Source organism: Saccopteryx leptura, chromosome 3 (genome assembly GCF_036850995.1).
Source record: "Saccopteryx leptura isolate mSacLep1 chromosome 3, mSacLep1_pri_phased_curated, whole genome shotgun sequence".
In the NCBI taxonomy this organism is placed as follows: Eukaryota; Metazoa; Chordata; class Mammalia; order Chiroptera; family Emballonuridae; genus Saccopteryx; species Saccopteryx leptura.
This window is the reverse complement of record NC_089505.1, coordinates 63,871,991-63,888,464: the sequence shown is the minus strand read 5'-3', so window position 1 is coordinate 63,888,464 and position 16,474 is coordinate 63,871,991. Positions and strand designations below refer to the sequence as shown.

The window sequence follows — 16,474 nt, the reverse complement described above, 5'->3', positions numbered from 1 at the left end:
GGGCAAGCCTGTTCCCCCCTCCCCCCCCCCCCCCCCCCCCCCGGGAGACACCGCTTGTAGTCCAGCTGTGGCACAGCTGTGCCACAGGATCCTGGGGAAGAAGGGGGCTGGGCCGGCCGCGCGCGCGCGTCCATCTTTCATTACTGCGCCTGCGCAGGCCACGCGCATCCGTTTCAGGGACTTAATACTCTAGAAAAGTTACAGCAAACTTTCTAGTCTGTTCAGCCCGCCCCTTCTCCTTGCCAGGCCCGCCCCCCTGTGGAGCCGGGAATTCCGAGGGGCGGAGCACAGGCCGAGATGGGGAGTAGGGGGGCCTTCAGAGGACCCTGGAGACGGAGGCTTGCAGAGGCTTCGTCTACGGGCGGAGGTGGCTTCAAGCCCTTAGCCTTCCCGGACGGCCCGTTACCTTCTCCGTTATCCCGATGGGGAAACTGAGGCCCTGATCCAGAGGCACATGCGGGGGGAGGCATAAAGAGCGGCCTGACGCGGAGGGAAAACAAAGGGAGAATCACGGACAGACGGGGAGGGGAACGGGCGAACACAAACACTGGGAGAGAGACCCTACTGGGGCGTTGGGCCTGGCATTCCGGGGAGACTCAGGGTCGACAGGGGGAAAGCGGGAAGAGTGAACGGGGAGGGCGGAGAGGGGGGACGGGCGGGGAGGGGGCTGGGAAAGCCCGAGGGAGGAGGAGAAAGAGGGAGGAACTTCCCAAAGTTGCAAAACATGGCTACCTTGCCTGCGGAGCCGAGTGCGGGGCCGGCGGCTGGGGGGGAGGCTGTGGCGGCGGCGGCGACCGAAGAGGAGGAGGAGGAAGCGCGCCAGCTCCTGCAGACTTTGCAGGCGGCTGAGGGTGAGGCGGCGGCGGCGGCCGGGGCCGGGGCGGGCGAAGCGGCGGCGGGAACGGAGGGCCCGGGATCCCCGGGCGTCCCCGGGTCGCCCCTCGAGGCCGCTGCTGAGCCGCCCACGGGCCTCCGCTTCTCGCCCGAGCAGGTGGCGTGCGTCTGCGAGGCGCTGCTACAGGCGGGCCACGCCGGCCGCTTGAGCCGCTTCCTGGGCGCACTGCCCCCGGCCGAGCGCCTACGTGGCAGCGACCCGGTGCTGCGCGCTCGGGCCTTGGTGGCCTTCCAGCGGGGCGAGTACGCCGAACTCTACCGGCTGCTCGAGAGCCGCCCCTTCCCCGCCGCCCACCACGCCTTCCTGCAGGACCTCTATCTGCGCGCGCGCTACCATGAGGCCGAGCGGGCTCGCGGCCGCGCGCTGGGCGCAGTGGACAAGTACCGTCTGCGCAAGAAGTTCCCGCTGCCCAAGACCATCTGGGACGGCGAGGAGACCGTCTACTGCTTCAAGGAGCGCTCCCGAGCCGCGCTCAAGGCCTGCTATCGGGGCAACCGCTACCCCACGCCGGACGAGAAGCGCCGCCTGGCCACGCTGACCGGCCTCTCGCTCACGCAGGTCAGCAACTGGTTCAAGAACCGGCGACAGCGCGACCGGACCGGGGGCGGCGGCGCGCCCTGCAAGAGGTGAGGGGACCCGGACAGTGCAGGTCCCGCTTTCCCGGGAACATGCTACCCACCAGCCCCCCAGTCCCGCATGCCCACGGCTGGAGCCGGCGCGAAATCCTCAGACGCCACCGGCTCACACCCTCTGGCTCCCGCCGCGCGCGGAGAATAGTGTGGATGCAGTGAGCACACGCCTCTGGCCCTCTTATCGAAGTCGCTGCTCCTCTCGCGGAGGCTGGGAGACCTCTTCCCTCCGCTCCACTCAGGGCTCCATCCCAGATCCTATCTGTGTGGGTGGCTAGACCCCGGGAGGCGGTGAGAAAAAGGGGCTGCGGGGGGAAGGGGAGGGGCCTTTGTCCGCCCGATTCGGCGTCAGGGCTTCTTTCTGGACGCTGCGCTGCCGGACCTTTCCTGTGTGGCGGCTCTTCCTCACGCTCCTCTCGCCCCCCCTCCGGGCCCAAACAGCGTGGTCCGTAGTCTGTCTTTGTTGTGAAACGTGAACCCACCCCAGCTCCGGTTTCCCTGTAACCCAAGCCCTTCCCCTCCCACCCTGCACGCTGGCCTCTCACTCTCTTCTCTGACGCCCCGGGAGGAGGGCACCGGGAACTGAGCAGGCGGCTGCCTCCTCGCTCTCCAAAGCCACGGGCTACTTTCAGCCTAACCCAGGAGACAGGGCGGCCTAGGTGCTCAGCTTCTGGGACACGGAGAGGAGGGCCGCCTCCCAACGGATTTGGCCAGCTTGAGCTTTTATGCAGTGGTGTCAATTCAGGGCTTGCAGAGGCTCTGTCCTAGGGTCTGTAGGTGGTCTTGGGGAGGAGGTTTTATAACCCTCCCGGAAGTCGTCCCCAGGAGTTTGGGCTGGGAAAAGGTGGAGAGTCCCCTGCAGCTCTGCGCAGAAATCTGGCTGGCCAGTGGGGGAACATAGCATTCAGGGCCACAACTCACAATCCTTTTTCTGGACAGCGAATCTGATGGAAACCCCACTACTGAGGACGAGTCCAGCCGCAGTCCTGAGGACCTGGAGAGGGGGGTGGCTCCAGTGGCCACGGAGGCCCCTGCCCAGGGCTCCATATTCTTGGCTGGGGCTGCCCCTTCTGCGCCATGCCCTGCCTCTTCCTCCATCCTAGTGAACGGGAGCTTCCTGGCCGCGGGTAGCTCGCCAGCGGTGCTCCTCAATGGGAGCCCTGTCATCATCAACAGCTTGGCCTTGGGTGAAGCCTCCAGCCTGGGTCCCCTGCTGCTCACAGGTGGTGGGGGTGCCCCCCCACCACAATCCAGTCCCCCTGGGCCCAAAGAAGGCAAGACCTCCTTGGTCCTGGACCCTCAGACTGGGGAAGTTCGACTAGAGGAGGCCCAACCTGAGTCCCCTGAGACCAAGGGGACTCAAGTGGCTGCTTTGGGACCACCTGCAGAAGAGGTGCCAGGGCCTTTGCCCCAAGTGGTGCCTGGCCCCCCGCCAGCTGCCACCTTTCCTCTGCCCCCAGGACCAGTGCCTTCTGTGGCTGCCCCACAAGTGGTGCCACTGTCCCCACCGCCTGGGTACCCTGCAGGCCTGGGCCCCACCTCTCCACTGTTGAACCTGCCCCAGGTGGTGCCCACTTCACAGGTGGTAACCCTGCCACAGGCTGTGGGGCCGCTTCAGCTGTTGGCAGCTGGGCCAGGCAGTCCCGTGAAGGTGGCAGCTGCTGCGGGCCCTACTAATGTGCACCTGATCAACTCTGGGGTGGGCATGACTGCCCTGCAGCTGCCTTCGGCCACTGCCTCAGGTATGCCCTTCTACCTCCTTTCTGTCTGGGTGAGGGGTGGTTCTCTCAGGGAGGCAGGGTGCTGTTGGTGGGCTTGGGAGTGGGAGGTAGCTCATCCCTGGTATGTCCCTGAACACCCTGTGCTAGGTAGTGCAGAGCCCCAAGCCACACTCTGAAGGGACTTTTTGCCTCTGGCTAATCTTCTGCCCTCTGGCAGCTTAACCGCCACCTCTGCTCCTGGCCAGCTACCCCATCTGACTCTGTGCCTCGCCATCTCCTCTCCCCACAGGAAACTTCCTCTTGGCCAACCCCGTGTCTGGCAGCCCCATCGTGACAGGTGTGGCCGTGCAGCAGGGCAAGATCATCCTCACTGCCACTTTCCCCACCAGTATGCTGGTCTCCCAGGTCTTGCCGCCTGCCCCCAGCCTGGCCCTGCCCCTGAAGCCAGACACAGCCATCTCAGTGCCTGAAGGAGCTCTACCTGTGGCCCCCAGCCCCGCTCTCCCAGAGGCCCATGCCCTGGGCACACTTTCTGCACAGCAGCTGCCACAGCCACCACCTGCCCCTGCTGCCACCATTGCTGCCAGCCTGCCCTTTTCCCCAGACTCCTCCTGCCTCCTGGCAAGCTTCCCGGCACCCCCACACGAGGGCCTCATGCTGCCACCTGCAGCCGTGCCCATCTGGCCAGCGGGACTGGAACTGAGCACAGGCACAGAGGGGCTGCTGGAAGGCGAGAAGGGGCTGGGGACGCAGGCCCCCCATACTGTGCTGAGGCTCCCGGACCCCAACCCTGAAGGGCTGCTCTTGGGGGCCACAGCAGGGGGTGAGGTTGAGGAGGGGCTGGAAGCTGAGACCAAGGTCCTGACCCAGCTACAGTCAGTGCCTGTGGAAGAGCCCTTGGAACTGTGACCCCCGCCAGGCCTCATCGCCTCTCCTGAAAATGGTGCTTGAGATCCAGGACAGCTGGGAGTAGGGAGCTTTCAGAAACAGTTGTTGGTCTGAAGATTCTACACTACATCCCAACCCTGGCTGCTTAACCTCTCCAAGAACTGGATGTGCCGGGGGGCTCACCCCTGTCCACTCCCTGTCCAGGGGCACTGTTCCTCTGGATGGGAAGCCTCCTGTTACAGACCTCTCTTAGCTCTGCCCCCATATATATGGGGAGATCTGGGGGTCCTGACTTAGGGGTTCTGCCCCCCCTTGACTTGGTACGAGCTGTGAGCTGAATACCCTGCCAAAAGGCTAGATTTCCAACCCCCAGAGCCCTCTCCCTATCACTCCCTAAAACACTATTAATAGCTCCACTGACATCCAGAGTTCTCAGAACTGCTTGGAATCCAAGGGTGGAGGAAGGGCAGTTTTATGCCCAGGGACTGACAGACCCTCCCCACTGGGCCCCCTGCTGAGACAGTGCAGGTGGGAGGCCTGGGTGAGGGCCTCCCATTAGCTCCCCCTGGACTGCAGCCCTCATTATCACGTCCAGCCCCAGACCAAAGATCCCCTAACCTGCGGGGCAACCTTGACCCCTGAGTCTAGTTTATATCCTAAATCTTTATTTTTCTAGGACAAGTTATGCCTCCCATTTCAATTAAAATAAAGTTAACAGACAACTAAAACCTCCAGGAGCCTGAGTTGCTTTCCAAAGGAAAACCAAACCACACAACCCCAATGCCTGATTCTGGCTTTCTGATTGCTGCACCCAGGCGGGGGGGGGGGGGGGGCGGGGGGGGGGGGCGCAGGGAGGAAGACAGGTTTGTGGTGGGCAGACTGTGGTTTCTTTCAAGTTGTGGGCCCTGCAGACCTGGGCAATGTGCTTAGTCTCCCTTGCTGGTAACAAGGGTTCTATTTTATTTTGCTGACAATAAATATTCTATAAATAGAACAGAGGAGGGAGGAATAGGATAGGGTGAGAATAAACAGGGTTGAAACCATTTGATTCTGGGGTGGGCAAAGGCAGGTCAGAGAGGAGCCCCTTCTCCATGACTTCACTTCCCTGCATTTCATTCAGGGCTTCCTTCCCAGGAGAGAGGAGCTGCGAGAGGGGCAGCTGGCTGTGGAAGGGCAGAGTTCAGTGGCCCACAATAGAGGCAAACACAAAGGCTTGGGGTTAATAAATCCACCCCCTCCCAGCCCCGTGGGAACTGGCCACCAGGACCAGCACTAGCAGGGGAGAGGCCCTGGACGGGGCAACATCTTCATTGGCTCCCGGTTTTAAAGGAGCTGCAGGAGCTGCAAGTTGGTGAGGGAGGAGAGGCAACGTGAAATTGCCCTCTCGCTAGCGGTGAGAGGGCAGCTGAGAGGCTGGCTCAGAGGAGAGGCGGGCCTTGTCCGCCAGCAGCTGGTAGAAGGGCTTGGGTATTCCGCAGTCCTCGTCGTTGCTGCTGGAGCTCTCCTGCTTCACAATCCGGTTGTGCTGGCGACTGAACCTTCGAGCTTTGATGCTGGGGGAGAGGTGTGGGATGGGCAGGGTTCCTCACTGCTCTCTCATGCTAGAGCTCTGGCCCCTGCACTGGCCAGGGCCTGAGCTGAGGGGTGAGGCCAGGGCTTATTTGGGGGCTTTATTTGGTCCCACAGGGCAGGTGAACCATTGGGACTGCACCAAGGGCTCTTTGCTGAAGCCCCACACTCCTGTTAAAATCTGTGCACACAGAGGTGTTACAAGGGCCAAATGAGATACAGGCATGTGGCAGATCTGGTGGTGATGAAGCGAGGGTCTTGGGAATGGAGTGGAGAGAGGGAGGAGGCCAAGCAAAAGGGAAGACCCAGTTTCCTGCTCTGAGAAATTCTCTGTGGCAGAGAGGGCAAATTAGGACAGTGGGATCCCAATTCTAAATTAAGCGATTTGTCCTTCCAAGCTCCAAGGTAGAGCATCACTCCACCTCTGTTACCCCCACATATTTTTTTTCTTTTCCTTTTTTTTTTTTTTTCTTTAGCAAAAGAGACAGAGACAGATGAGAAGAATCAACTGATAGTTGCGGCACTTTAGTTGTCCATTGATGGCTTCTCATACGTGTTTTAACTGGGGGCTCCAGTTGACCCAGTGACTTCTTGTTCAAGCCAACGACCTTTGGGCTTAATCAGTGACCATGGGGTCATGTCTATGATCCCACGCTCAAGCTGGCGACCTCGGAGCTTCGAACCTGGGTCCTCAGCATCCCAGGTCAACAGTCTATCTACTGCGCTACCACTGGTCAGGCCTCACCCAAATATTTCATAAAAGTTTGGAACACCTGCCTAATCAGGCAGTGGCACAGTGGATAGAGTGTCAGCCTGGGATGTTGAGAACCCAGGTTCGAAGCCCTGAGGTCACCAGCTTGAGCGCGGGATCATAGACATGACCCCATGGTCGCTGATTTGAGCAAGAGGTTACAGGCTTGGACAAAGCACTTCCCCCACCCCAGGTCAAGGCACATATGAGAAAGCAATCAATGAACAACTAAGGTGCCACAACTACAAGTTGATGTTTCTCATCTCTTTCCCTTCCTGTCTCTCTGTCCCTGTCTACCCCTTTGTCTCTCTCTCAGTAAAAAAAAAAAAAAAAAAAAGTTTGCAACACTCAAATCTGCCACCCAGTTACCTCCCAGCCTGTTTTTTTTTTTTTTTTTTTTTTCATTTTTCTGAAGCTGGAAACGGGGAGAGAGTCAGACAGACTCCCGCATGCGCCCAACCGGGATCCACCCGGCACGCCCACCAGGGGCTACGCTCTGCCCACCAGGGGGCGATAATCTGCCCATCCTGGGCGTCGCCATGTTGCGACCAGAGCCACTCTAGCGCCTGAGGCAGAGGCCACAGAGCCATCCCCAGCGCCCGGGCCATCTTTGCTCCAATGGAGCCTTGGCTGCGGGAGGGGAAGAGAGAGACAGAGAGGAAAGCGCGGCGGAGGGGTGGAGAAGCAAATGGGCGCTTCTCCTGTGTGCCCTGGCCGGGAATCGAACCCGGGTCCTCCGCACGCTAGGCCGACACTCTACCGCTGAGCCAACCGGCCAGGGCTACCAGCCTGTTTTGAATTTCATGAAGCTCAAGGCTCTGAAAACCAGAATAGAACTGAGGAGCAGGAGCCCTCTGTCTCAGCACCATGACTCTGGGCTTCTCACCAGTATGGTCTCCGCTCCTGCTCTGTCATCTCCCGCCAGAGTTTGGCCAGCTCCTTGGTGGCAGCCATGGATGCGGTCCCCGGGCAGGCTCTGGGACAGGAGGGAGAAAGTAGGAAGCGTTCAGGACATCATGGCTCAGGCAGAAGCCAACGGCCTGACCTGACCATGTGAGGCTGCCGTGCTCTGGGAATCTCTGCCTTCCCTTTGAGAGCCCCATTCTTTCCCACTCAGGTCAAATAGACGGAAAGGCCTCCAGGACACAGCCCGGAGCTGAGATATGAAAGAGAGGGGCTGGCCTAAATGGTTATTAAGAATGGGACACGTGTCCTGGGACCAGTAGGGGTCCTGTGTCCGCTGCTCCCAATATCAGCCCCTCGGGATTGCTATAAGGGTACCAGCTCTTCGCCACTGTGGCCCAGGGGGCCTCCCTTCCCCCAGCTTCAGGCTGGCAATGACGGGTCAGGGGTGGGCTTCTGATCCACCAAGTTGGTCCCTAGACCTTCTTGAAACCTTAGAAACGAGCTCTCCTCCTACAGGGTTGCTAGGGTGGGAGCCAGGACATGAGCCTGAACCTCCCAGAGGGGAGCCACCTGCCTGAGAATGAAGCCCATCTGGAAGACAGTGGCACCAAGAGAGGGACAAAGATTCCAGACAGCACCCTATGAGCCCTTGGACCAACCAGATCTGAATCCAATCTACCCCTCCCTTTTTTCAGGTTATATGCCAATTAATTTCCTTTTTTTCCTTATGTCTGAGATGGGCTTTACTGCTTACAACTGACAGGCCCTAACCAACACCACGAGGCCAGGTTAAGGTGCTGCGGGAAAGTGTGGCTGAGGAAAGGGCCAATGTGTCAGACAGCAGCCGGGCAACATGCTCTGGGCAGGTGGCCAAAGAGGGCCCCCACCCACCTGATATACTGCTTCCGATTCATCCTGCAGAACATGATGAAGCCATTGACACACTTTTTCTTTGACTGAGTGGGGCTGGCAGCTTTCTTGTTCTTAGGTTTCCTAGGGCTCCTGCCTGCCTGGTTCTTCCTTCTAGCCAAGGGCAAGGTTGAGAACCGTAGGGTGGGGGTCCATGTGTAGTCTCCATCCTCATCACTGGAGGACTTCAGGCCCTCAGGGTCAGCCTGAGTGTCCTGGGGGGGGCAGAGAGATGAGAATGGGCAAGAGAGGTGGGACCAATCTCCATTGTCTGTCCTCCTCACCTGCTGCCTCCACACTGACTCTTTGTCTATGTCAGTGTCTGTGGCCTCTGAGCTGGGGCTGGATGACGCCTTGCTGTTCTCACTCAGTGACAGGTGGTCTGGTGACACTGAGAACTGGCACAGGCTGTGGGAGTGAGGAAGGTCTTCTAGGGCCTCAAAGGGTGTGAACTAGACGGCGAAGGAGAAAGATGGAGAGGATGTGAGTGGAAAGAGTGCTGTCTCTTCATGCCCTCACTCACTGCTTTCCTAGGAAATGAAGCTTGAGAAACAGCTCAGATTCAAGATAACCTCATCCAAATACCCCCTGGATATTCAAACAAATGTTCTCAAGTTCCCACAGGGGTCAGAGAGCAGCTCTAATGGGCTCAGGTCTTCTGCTTCCTATTTTGGGGCAATATCTCTTAATCTCATCAGTTTGCCACCTCCTGTGGTAGCCATGGATGCCCAGGGCTAGTCTTAGATTCTCTATGCGTCAACTTCAACCATAGAACAGTGTTCACTACATGTCTTGCAGGGTTGAGAAGCACTGAGCACAGAGATAGGTGCTTTCTGAGGCCTCCACTAAGGGCACCTACTCTTGTTTCTGCTGCCCACTCAACTACTCACTGAGGCAACCCCCTCCCCACACACACACTGAAGGAAGAATGGTGTGAGGACCAAATGGACAGGGGCTATAGAGGTCAGCCCAGGGGCCTGGGAGGGAGCTCTTTCCCAGAACTCCTAAGGTTACTCTGCTATTTTCTGTGAAATGGGGTCACAAGAGACTCTGTCTCACAGAGCACTTGTAAAATTACATGGGGACTTTTCTGGGCACCTGGCAGCTTTTTTAGCTTTCATCCTTTGTGTCTAGTTCATTCCAAGTGCCCAGCACAGAGTGGGCACCTGGTGGCCAGCAGTGAGCATGCAAATGATGTACTGATGAGTCTCTGGGAAGGTCGAGGGGATGGATGAGGGAATCAAGCAGATGACGCATGTGGAAAGAAGGATGGCTGTGTCCAAGGATGGATGTGTAGAAAGATGCCTACCTTCTTCTGTGGTACTTCCAGCATGCAGGCAGAAGGTGAAGGCACAGGATCTAATAAAACTTCTTCAAAGAGAGCTGTCAGGGAGGGAGGCCAGAGCATTGGCTAGGACAGAAATGCCTTCTTCACAGCAATAGGCCTCTGTCCCACCAACCCGCTAACCACAGTGCCTCCTCTAGGTTTCTAGATCTCCTGTCCCAGGTACAAATATAGCTCCCAGTCCAGCTCTCCTAGGCCACCTCCAACCTGGGTAGAGTGAGTAGGTCCCTGCTGCAGGCACCTGGAGCCCCCGTGCCCTATGCTGACCTGGGGCTGTTCCCCCTCCAGGCTGTGGGGCTCTTCAAGGCAGAGCCTGGATGGGCTCCATCCCTGAGGACCCAGCACTTCCCAGCACAGGGCTGTGCACTTGATAGGCACCACCATGTTTTCTAAGTGAGCCAAATATCATGCTGAGCCCTACATGCTCACCTTGGGTCAGGTACTCAGTACCATCCTCCAGGACCTGTTCTGACAGCAGTTTCCCAGGGGAGCTGAAGAGGGAAGGGCTGAAACCTAGGATCACGCTCAAGTTGTCAATCTGGGGAGGCCCCAAGGCCAGTGGGCTCCCTGGAAAGGAAGCATTAGGCTTGGGGGTATAGCCACACGTTGTCCTCTCCCCCAGCTGGCTTTGAGGAGATAGTGCCAGACCCTGGGGATAGGTTACTGTCAACTGCTCGTTTTGAGGCTTGGTATAGGAAATTAAGAGGCACAATGCCTGGCATTATGTCAGACGTGGCAAAAAATAAATCAATACGGTAATGTGCCAGATCTGATAGCCTGATTGTAGCTACCTGGGGCTCTGTGCTAAGAAAGATTCTGAGGGATCACTGGAAACAGTGAGGCTTGATTAGCAATGTCTGTCATAGCAACTGGTGGTGAGTGACAGCAGACACGGTGTTTGGCCATCCTTGTGCTTAGCAGACATCTATTCCCTCCCCGTCACCCTCTTTCCACTGAAATCCTCAGAAGGAAGGTATCAAGAAGGCCCCACACCAGCCTACAAGGAAGAGAGACAGAGTTTCAGTCACCAAAGGGGCTGCTCTCTGGGGTCCTGGCAGGCAGCCAAGGGTCAGCATCTGGGGCATCCTTGTCCACTTCCTCACTAGAATCATAGAACACCAGCTTTTGCCTGCAAAAGATGGAATCCAAAAGGCAGACACAGCCCTGGCCAGGTAGCTCAGTCAGTTAGAGCATCTTCCCAATATGCTAAGGTTGTGGCTTCAGTCCCTGTTCAGGGCACATACAGGAATCAACCAATGAATGAATAAATAAGTGCAACAGCAAATTGATGTCTCTCTTTCCTTCTCCCTCCCTTCCTCTCGATACATACATACATACATACATACATACATACATACATACATAAGTAAGGTGGATCCAAATCCTAGGCTGAGAATTGCTTGGACCCTGGGTGTACTATCTCCCATGGGGTGACAGTGTTGCCTAATGATCACTTTGTGCTGGCTTCTTGAGAAGGGCTGGGGGCAGAAAGCTGTCAGCTGGAGGTGCCATCTCACAGATCAGGCACTGATGACCCAGTTATGGGGAAGGGGCGGCTCGGGGAGGTAAGAGAGGTGGGTAGGGCAGGAGGGAGGACAGCACTGAACTTGGCCTGAAGGAGGTAGAATTTTCCAGGTAGACAAAGGGAACAGGCTTGCTGGGAAGAGGGATCAGAGGGTGAAAAGCCCAGAGTGGGCAAGGGCATAGTTCCCATGGGGGAGGCGTTAGGGGTAAGATTCATGGGTGAGGGGCAGTAGAGGGTGCTGGCAAGGTGAGCTAGGGCCAGAGATGTTCTCAAATACTAAGGGAGATTTTCGGACTCTGAGGGAAGACTTTAAACCACGAGCTGACACGGTCGAGGTTTGTGTGAGTAGGATGGCTCGCATGGGTGAGACAGGAGGCAGGGAGACCGGTGAGGGGCTGTGGCCTGTCTCTCCTTCGAGCTTACAATGCCAGCAGAAAGCTAGGCCCACAGCAGTGCTCGCAGAGGATGTAAATCCACCTCATTTTTCACTGACCCTCAGCCATTCCAGACCAAACACCTCAGTCTCCTCCACTGAAAGCCCTTAGGGTTCCCTTACCTGGGATAAGGCTGTGATCTGTTGAGAAAATAGGTCCTCTCAGCCCCTTGCTGGGCCCCGAAGGCAGGGTATGGCCCATCATCCTGGGCTCTGCTTTTGCAGCCTAAGGAGGCAATTCAGGGTGATCACTCCTATGACTGGAACAGACTCTGGACTGACAGATGCAGGAATGAAGAGGTGCCAGGGTCTGCCACAGCCTCTCTCTCCCCCGTCCTAGCCGAAACCCCAAGCCTCAAGATCTCTGCATGAGGCTCGGGGGCAACCCAAATCACCACCAGGTTTCTGGAACCCCATTCCTTTATCAGAAGCTATGAGGAAGATAAAATCCTTAAGTGGTAGAATGATGAAGATGATAACAGCAAACAAGTACAAAGTGCTAACCATGGCCAGCACACTTCTAAGCATTTTACATACTATTAAGTAACCCTCTATATAATGGAAGACTACCATTATTACCCTCAGTTTACAGTTAAGTAAACTGAGGCATTGAGTTATTAAGTAACTTGCCCAAAGTCACACAACTAGCAGATCTGGGAAGCCCTCCCTCTCCAGGTGGGTCAGGTGCCTCCTCTGGGTCCCCAGCCTTCCTGAGCAACCCCAGGAAGTCTGGATCAGTCTGGACCATCAGGAACAGTGTGTAACTTCCTTCACTGAACTGTGTAACCCGCACCCAGCATGTGGCCTGGCAGAGAGACAATGGTCAGGAAGTAAGGGCTGAATGAACAGAGAGACAGAGGACAGAATGACTTGAGGCCTGACTTCAGTTGCCCCCTTTCTTGCCTCTCTGCTGACTGAGCCATCACACGTTTTGAAGCTGGTTCAGGAATGGAGAGTCCCCAGAGCAACTGTTTGGCTGCATCAAGAGAAGTCTCACAAGAACGCCCTAGTCTTTTAGTTTTTAATTGTATTAACGTTACAATTTTTTTTTTAAAGGGAAGTACTGGATTTTTTTTTTAATTTTTTAAAATTTATTCATTTTAGAGAGGAGAGGGAGAGAAAGAGAGAGAGAGAAAGAAAGAGAGAGAGAAAGAGGGGAGGAGCTGGAAGCATCAACTCCCATATGTGCCTTGACCAGGCAAGCCCAGGGTTTCGAACCGGCAACCTCAGCATTTCCAGGTCGACGCTTTATCCACTGCGCCACCACAGGTCAGGCACGTTACAATTTTTTTTTAAATTTTATTTATTCATTTTAGATGGGGGTAGAGAGAGACAGAGAGAGAGGGAGGGAGGGAAAGGGGAAGGAGCAGGAAGCATCAACTCCCATATGTGCCTTGATCAGGCAAGCCCAGGGTTTCAAACTGGCGACCTCAGCGTTCCAGGTCAACGCTTTATCCACTGTGCCACAGATCAGGTGAGGACGCCCTACTCTTAGTCTCAGTTCTGCCACCCGCACCTGCACGTGAGGGCAGCACTGACTCTGCCCCCACCTTACACCCATGGCAGAGCCAGAAGGGAAAAGAAAAGTAGGAAAGAGACCACAGCCATGCGACGTAAGAAACAGTGTCTCTCCTGTGCACCGCTGAAGCCCCAGCTACCAGGACTGTGCCCAGATGGTGCAGATGCCTAACACGTGGTGTATAAATGACTGGCTAAATTAGCTGTAAGGAAAGACCAACTTGAGACATCACAGTAGATGCTGTTTTCAGACATATCCAGCAATGTCAGCTGGGATCGTCCTTCATTTCGGTCACCTTGAGGCAAGAACAACGCAGCCTTGGGGTGAACGTAGGAGTCAGGGCTTCTTGGAGGAGCAGTGGTCCTCTCCACAATTCTTCCCTTCCGGTTTGGGGATGGGGTCACCTGCTTCTTGGGCTTGTCCAGGGCCAGACAGCGACGAAGGTTCTGGGCCCGAGTCTGGCGTTCTGAGACAACAGATAGACAGCATCAAATGGGGCTTGGGGCCTGAGATCACCAGAAGGTGGCTCAGGTGGGGATCTCCTTTGCTCTGGACCCAGTCACCTGTTTCAAAGCTTTGCCTGGCCTGGTCATTCATCATCGCTTCCTGGGTAAGCCTGGAACCTCAGTTAGAGACCACCCAGTCTGACACTGCCTTCCCCTGCCTACAGGTTAGAATCACCTTGCAAGCTCTGAAAAGGTACCGATGCCCAGCTTGCAGCCCAGACCACTGAGACCTGACTTTCTGGGCATGGGGCACTAGTGCGGGCATCTCTGTAAGCACCCTGGATGGTTCGGATGTGCAGCCAGGGCATCATCGATTAGGTCCAACTCCCATTTTAAAGACATGGGAGCTGAGACCTACAAAAGGGAAGGGCCATCCAGTGAGTTACAGTCCAGCTGGGCTGGACCAGGGATGCTGGTCTCTCACACTTGGTCTTTCTTCCCTGATGCTCTGGCCCAGTGATGGGTTACTGGCCATAAAGATAAGAAATGCTGACAGCAGCTTCCTTTCGCTGCACACTAACTGTGTGCTTCTCCACCTAAGCACTGCTTGAGCAGGATGTTTTCAGGCTCCTAACCCTTAAGACCACCCTGCAGCAGGCACTGCAATTTCCAGGTGAGAAAGGGGTGCTCGGAGGACAGTGGGGTACCCCAGGTCTCAGAGTCAGTAAGAGGAGCAGTCAGAAATTGAAAGGCATGTCTGAATCTAAAGTCTCGTCAGGGGTTCAGGACTGCTTACTGGGCCTCCCAGGAGCAGGATGGACCTAGAGTAGGAGCCCCACTTCCAGCGGACCCCACTTCCGGTTCTGCCTCCACTGTCAGCTTGTACCTGATGTTCGGGTCAGCTTCTTCTTCTGCGGTTTCCGACAGGCTCCCCGCAGGCAGGACTTGTAAGAGTGTGGGGAGCTAGACGGGGTGCAGTGTCTCCGCCTTGCTGAGTCCACAGTGGCGTTCTGGCCCAGACCTGCACAGGACAGAAGGAGACAGGTCAGGCATGGGCACCCGCAACCACTCCCTCTCCCAAGTCCTCCCTTCTGGACAGTGCTCCCCAATCCTGGCAGGGGTGGGGGACGTGGGCCACAGCCCACAGACTGACTTTATAACCATGGACACTACGGTGCCAGGAGGAGAGCAGACGGCTCTGAGGTTGCGTCATCAGGCCGCAGAAGGACGGAGCAGAGAGAGTGGAGCGAGGCTTCCTGGGGGCCATCGGGCCTGGCCAGGAGGGAAGCCGACTCAGTGCTTCCCAAATGTGTCCCCATGTTCCCTACCCCACAACCACTCCTCCTCCTCCCTTCCTCAGGACAGGCGGGGCCACCACCCATCCTGGGTCACCAGGGCCTCTCTCTCAGGCCTCTCAGATCTTCTTCATTGACATCTGCTGGCCACACTCAGCTACAGTGCTGGACTGGGCCTCCTCATCACCTGACTGCACCACCCCTAAAAGGGTCTTTACTGACCTCCCTGACTCGTTTCTCACTTAATAACCAATCCTCCACACTAGATGTTAGAGACTTATTCCTTAAAAATCAATCAATCAATCAATCTGCCTGGCCTGTGGTGGCACAGTGATATAGCCAACGACCTGGAACACTGAGGTCACTGGTTGGAAACCCTGGGCTTGCAGGCTCAAGGACAAGCAATGAACTAAAGTGAGGCAACCATGAGTTGATACTTCTTGCTCTGCCCTCCTCCTCTCTCTGTAAAATCAATAGATTAAAATATTTTCTTTCTTAAATTTTTATTTATTGATTTCAGTGAGAGAGGAAGGGAGAAAGAGAAAGAGATAGGAACATCGATCTGTTCCTGTATGTGCCTTGATCAGGGATCGAAATGACAACCTCTGCACTTCAGGATGATGCTCTAACCAGCTGAGCTATCCAGCTACGGCAATAAAATAAGATATTTTTAAAAAGAGCCCTTGCCAGATGACTCAGTGGATAGAGCATTGTCCCCACACGTGAAAGTCCCGAGTTTGATCCCTGGTCAGGGCACACGAGAAAAATGACCATTGCTTCTCTCCCCCTCTCTCTCCTCCTTCTTTCTCTTTTCTTGCAGTCAGTGGCTTGAATAGTTTGAATGGTTCAAGCACTGGCCCTGGGCACTAAGGATAGCTTGGTTGATTTGCACATCAGCCCCAGACCAGGGTTGCCAGGTGGATCCCGGTCAAGGTGCATATGGGAGTCTGTCTCTATCTCCCCTCCTCTCATTTAAAAAAAAAGAGAGAGGGAAAGAGGCCTGGCTGGTTAGCTCAATCAGTTAAGGGTGTCCTCCCAAAACAACAAGGTTGTAGGTTTGATCCCCAATCAGGGCACATGTGGGAAGCAACCAAAAAGAGCACCACTAAGTGGGACAACAAATACTCCCTTTCCCCTTCCTGGCTCTCTCCCTTCCTCTCTCTGTCTCTCTAAAAATCAATAAAAATTAAATCTGGGTGGACAGTCTGATTGGATGGAGCATTGTCCTGTAGTGCAGAGGTTGCCAGTTTGATTCCCCAGTTAGGGCACATACAAGAACACCTTGATGTTCCTGTATCTCTCTCTCTCTCTGCACCCCTCAAAAAGTAAAAAATAAAAGAGAAAGAATGAAATCTGATCATGGCTTTCCCCTGGCTTAAAGCTCTTCAGTAATTTTCATCTTCATCTTCCTCCTCACCCAGGCACTTGAAGCCCTTCAGGACCTCATCTCTGTCTCATCTCCTACCCTTCTTGCCTGTGCATTTTATTTTATTTAATTTTTTAATTTTTATTAATTTTAATGGGGTGACATCAATAAATTAGGGTACATATATTCAAAGAAAACATGTCCAGGTTATCTTGTCATTCAATTATGTTGCATACCCATCACCCAAAGTCAGATTGTCCTCCTTCTATCTAGTCAC

General features: G+C 55.6%; 2 protein-coding genes across 2 annotated transcripts in view; one reads left to right on the top strand and one right to left on the bottom strand.

Annotated features, from left to right (window-relative positions):
- The first annotated feature begins 673 nt into the window (after positions 1-673).
- On the top strand, positions 674-4,472 carry SIX5 (SIX homeobox 5). The gene is made up of 3 exons (XM_066373792.1): positions 674-1,521; positions 2,464-3,266; positions 3,535-4,472. The coding sequence occupies exons 1-3, from the start codon at positions 725-727 to the stop codon at positions 4,152-4,154; spliced, it is 2,220 nt and encodes a 739-aa protein (XP_066229889.1). The 5' UTR covers positions 674-724; the 3' UTR covers positions 4,155-4,472.
- A 1,048-nt stretch (positions 4,473-5,520) lies between these two features.
- MEIOSIN (meiosis initiator) overlaps positions 5,521-16,474 on the bottom strand; it is a 34,174-nt gene continuing 23,220 nt past the window's right edge. The window contains exons 5-14 of the mRNA XM_066372556.1: positions 14,423-14,557; positions 13,386-13,556; positions 11,695-11,797; positions 10,642-10,742; positions 10,043-10,180; positions 9,578-9,651; positions 8,553-8,720; positions 8,251-8,483; positions 7,340-7,429; positions 5,521-5,686 (exon numbers count right to left, since the gene is read on the bottom strand). Coding sequence (XP_066228653.1) covers positions 5,521-5,686; positions 7,340-7,429; positions 8,251-8,483; positions 8,553-8,720; positions 9,578-9,651; positions 10,043-10,180; positions 10,642-10,742; positions 11,695-11,797; positions 13,386-13,556; positions 14,423-14,557 — 1,379 coding nt within the window. The remainder of the gene's footprint in view (positions 5,687-7,339; positions 7,430-8,250; positions 8,484-8,552; positions 8,721-9,577; positions 9,652-10,042; positions 10,181-10,641; positions 10,743-11,694; positions 11,798-13,385; positions 13,557-14,422; positions 14,558-16,474) is intronic.

Coding starts and splice junctions, on each gene's coding strand:
- SIX5 (XM_066373792.1), top strand. CDS start 725: ATGGCTACCTTGCCTGCGGAGCCGAGTGCGGGGCCGGCGGCTGGGGGG. Junction 1,522..2,463: donor GGCGGCGCGCCCTGCAAGAG/GTGAGGGGACCC, acceptor TTTTCTGGACAG/CGAATCTGATGGAAACCCCA. Junction 3,267..3,534: donor GCCTTCGGCCACTGCCTCAG/GTATGCCCTTCT, acceptor CTCTCCCCACAG/GAAACTTCCTCTTGGCCAAC.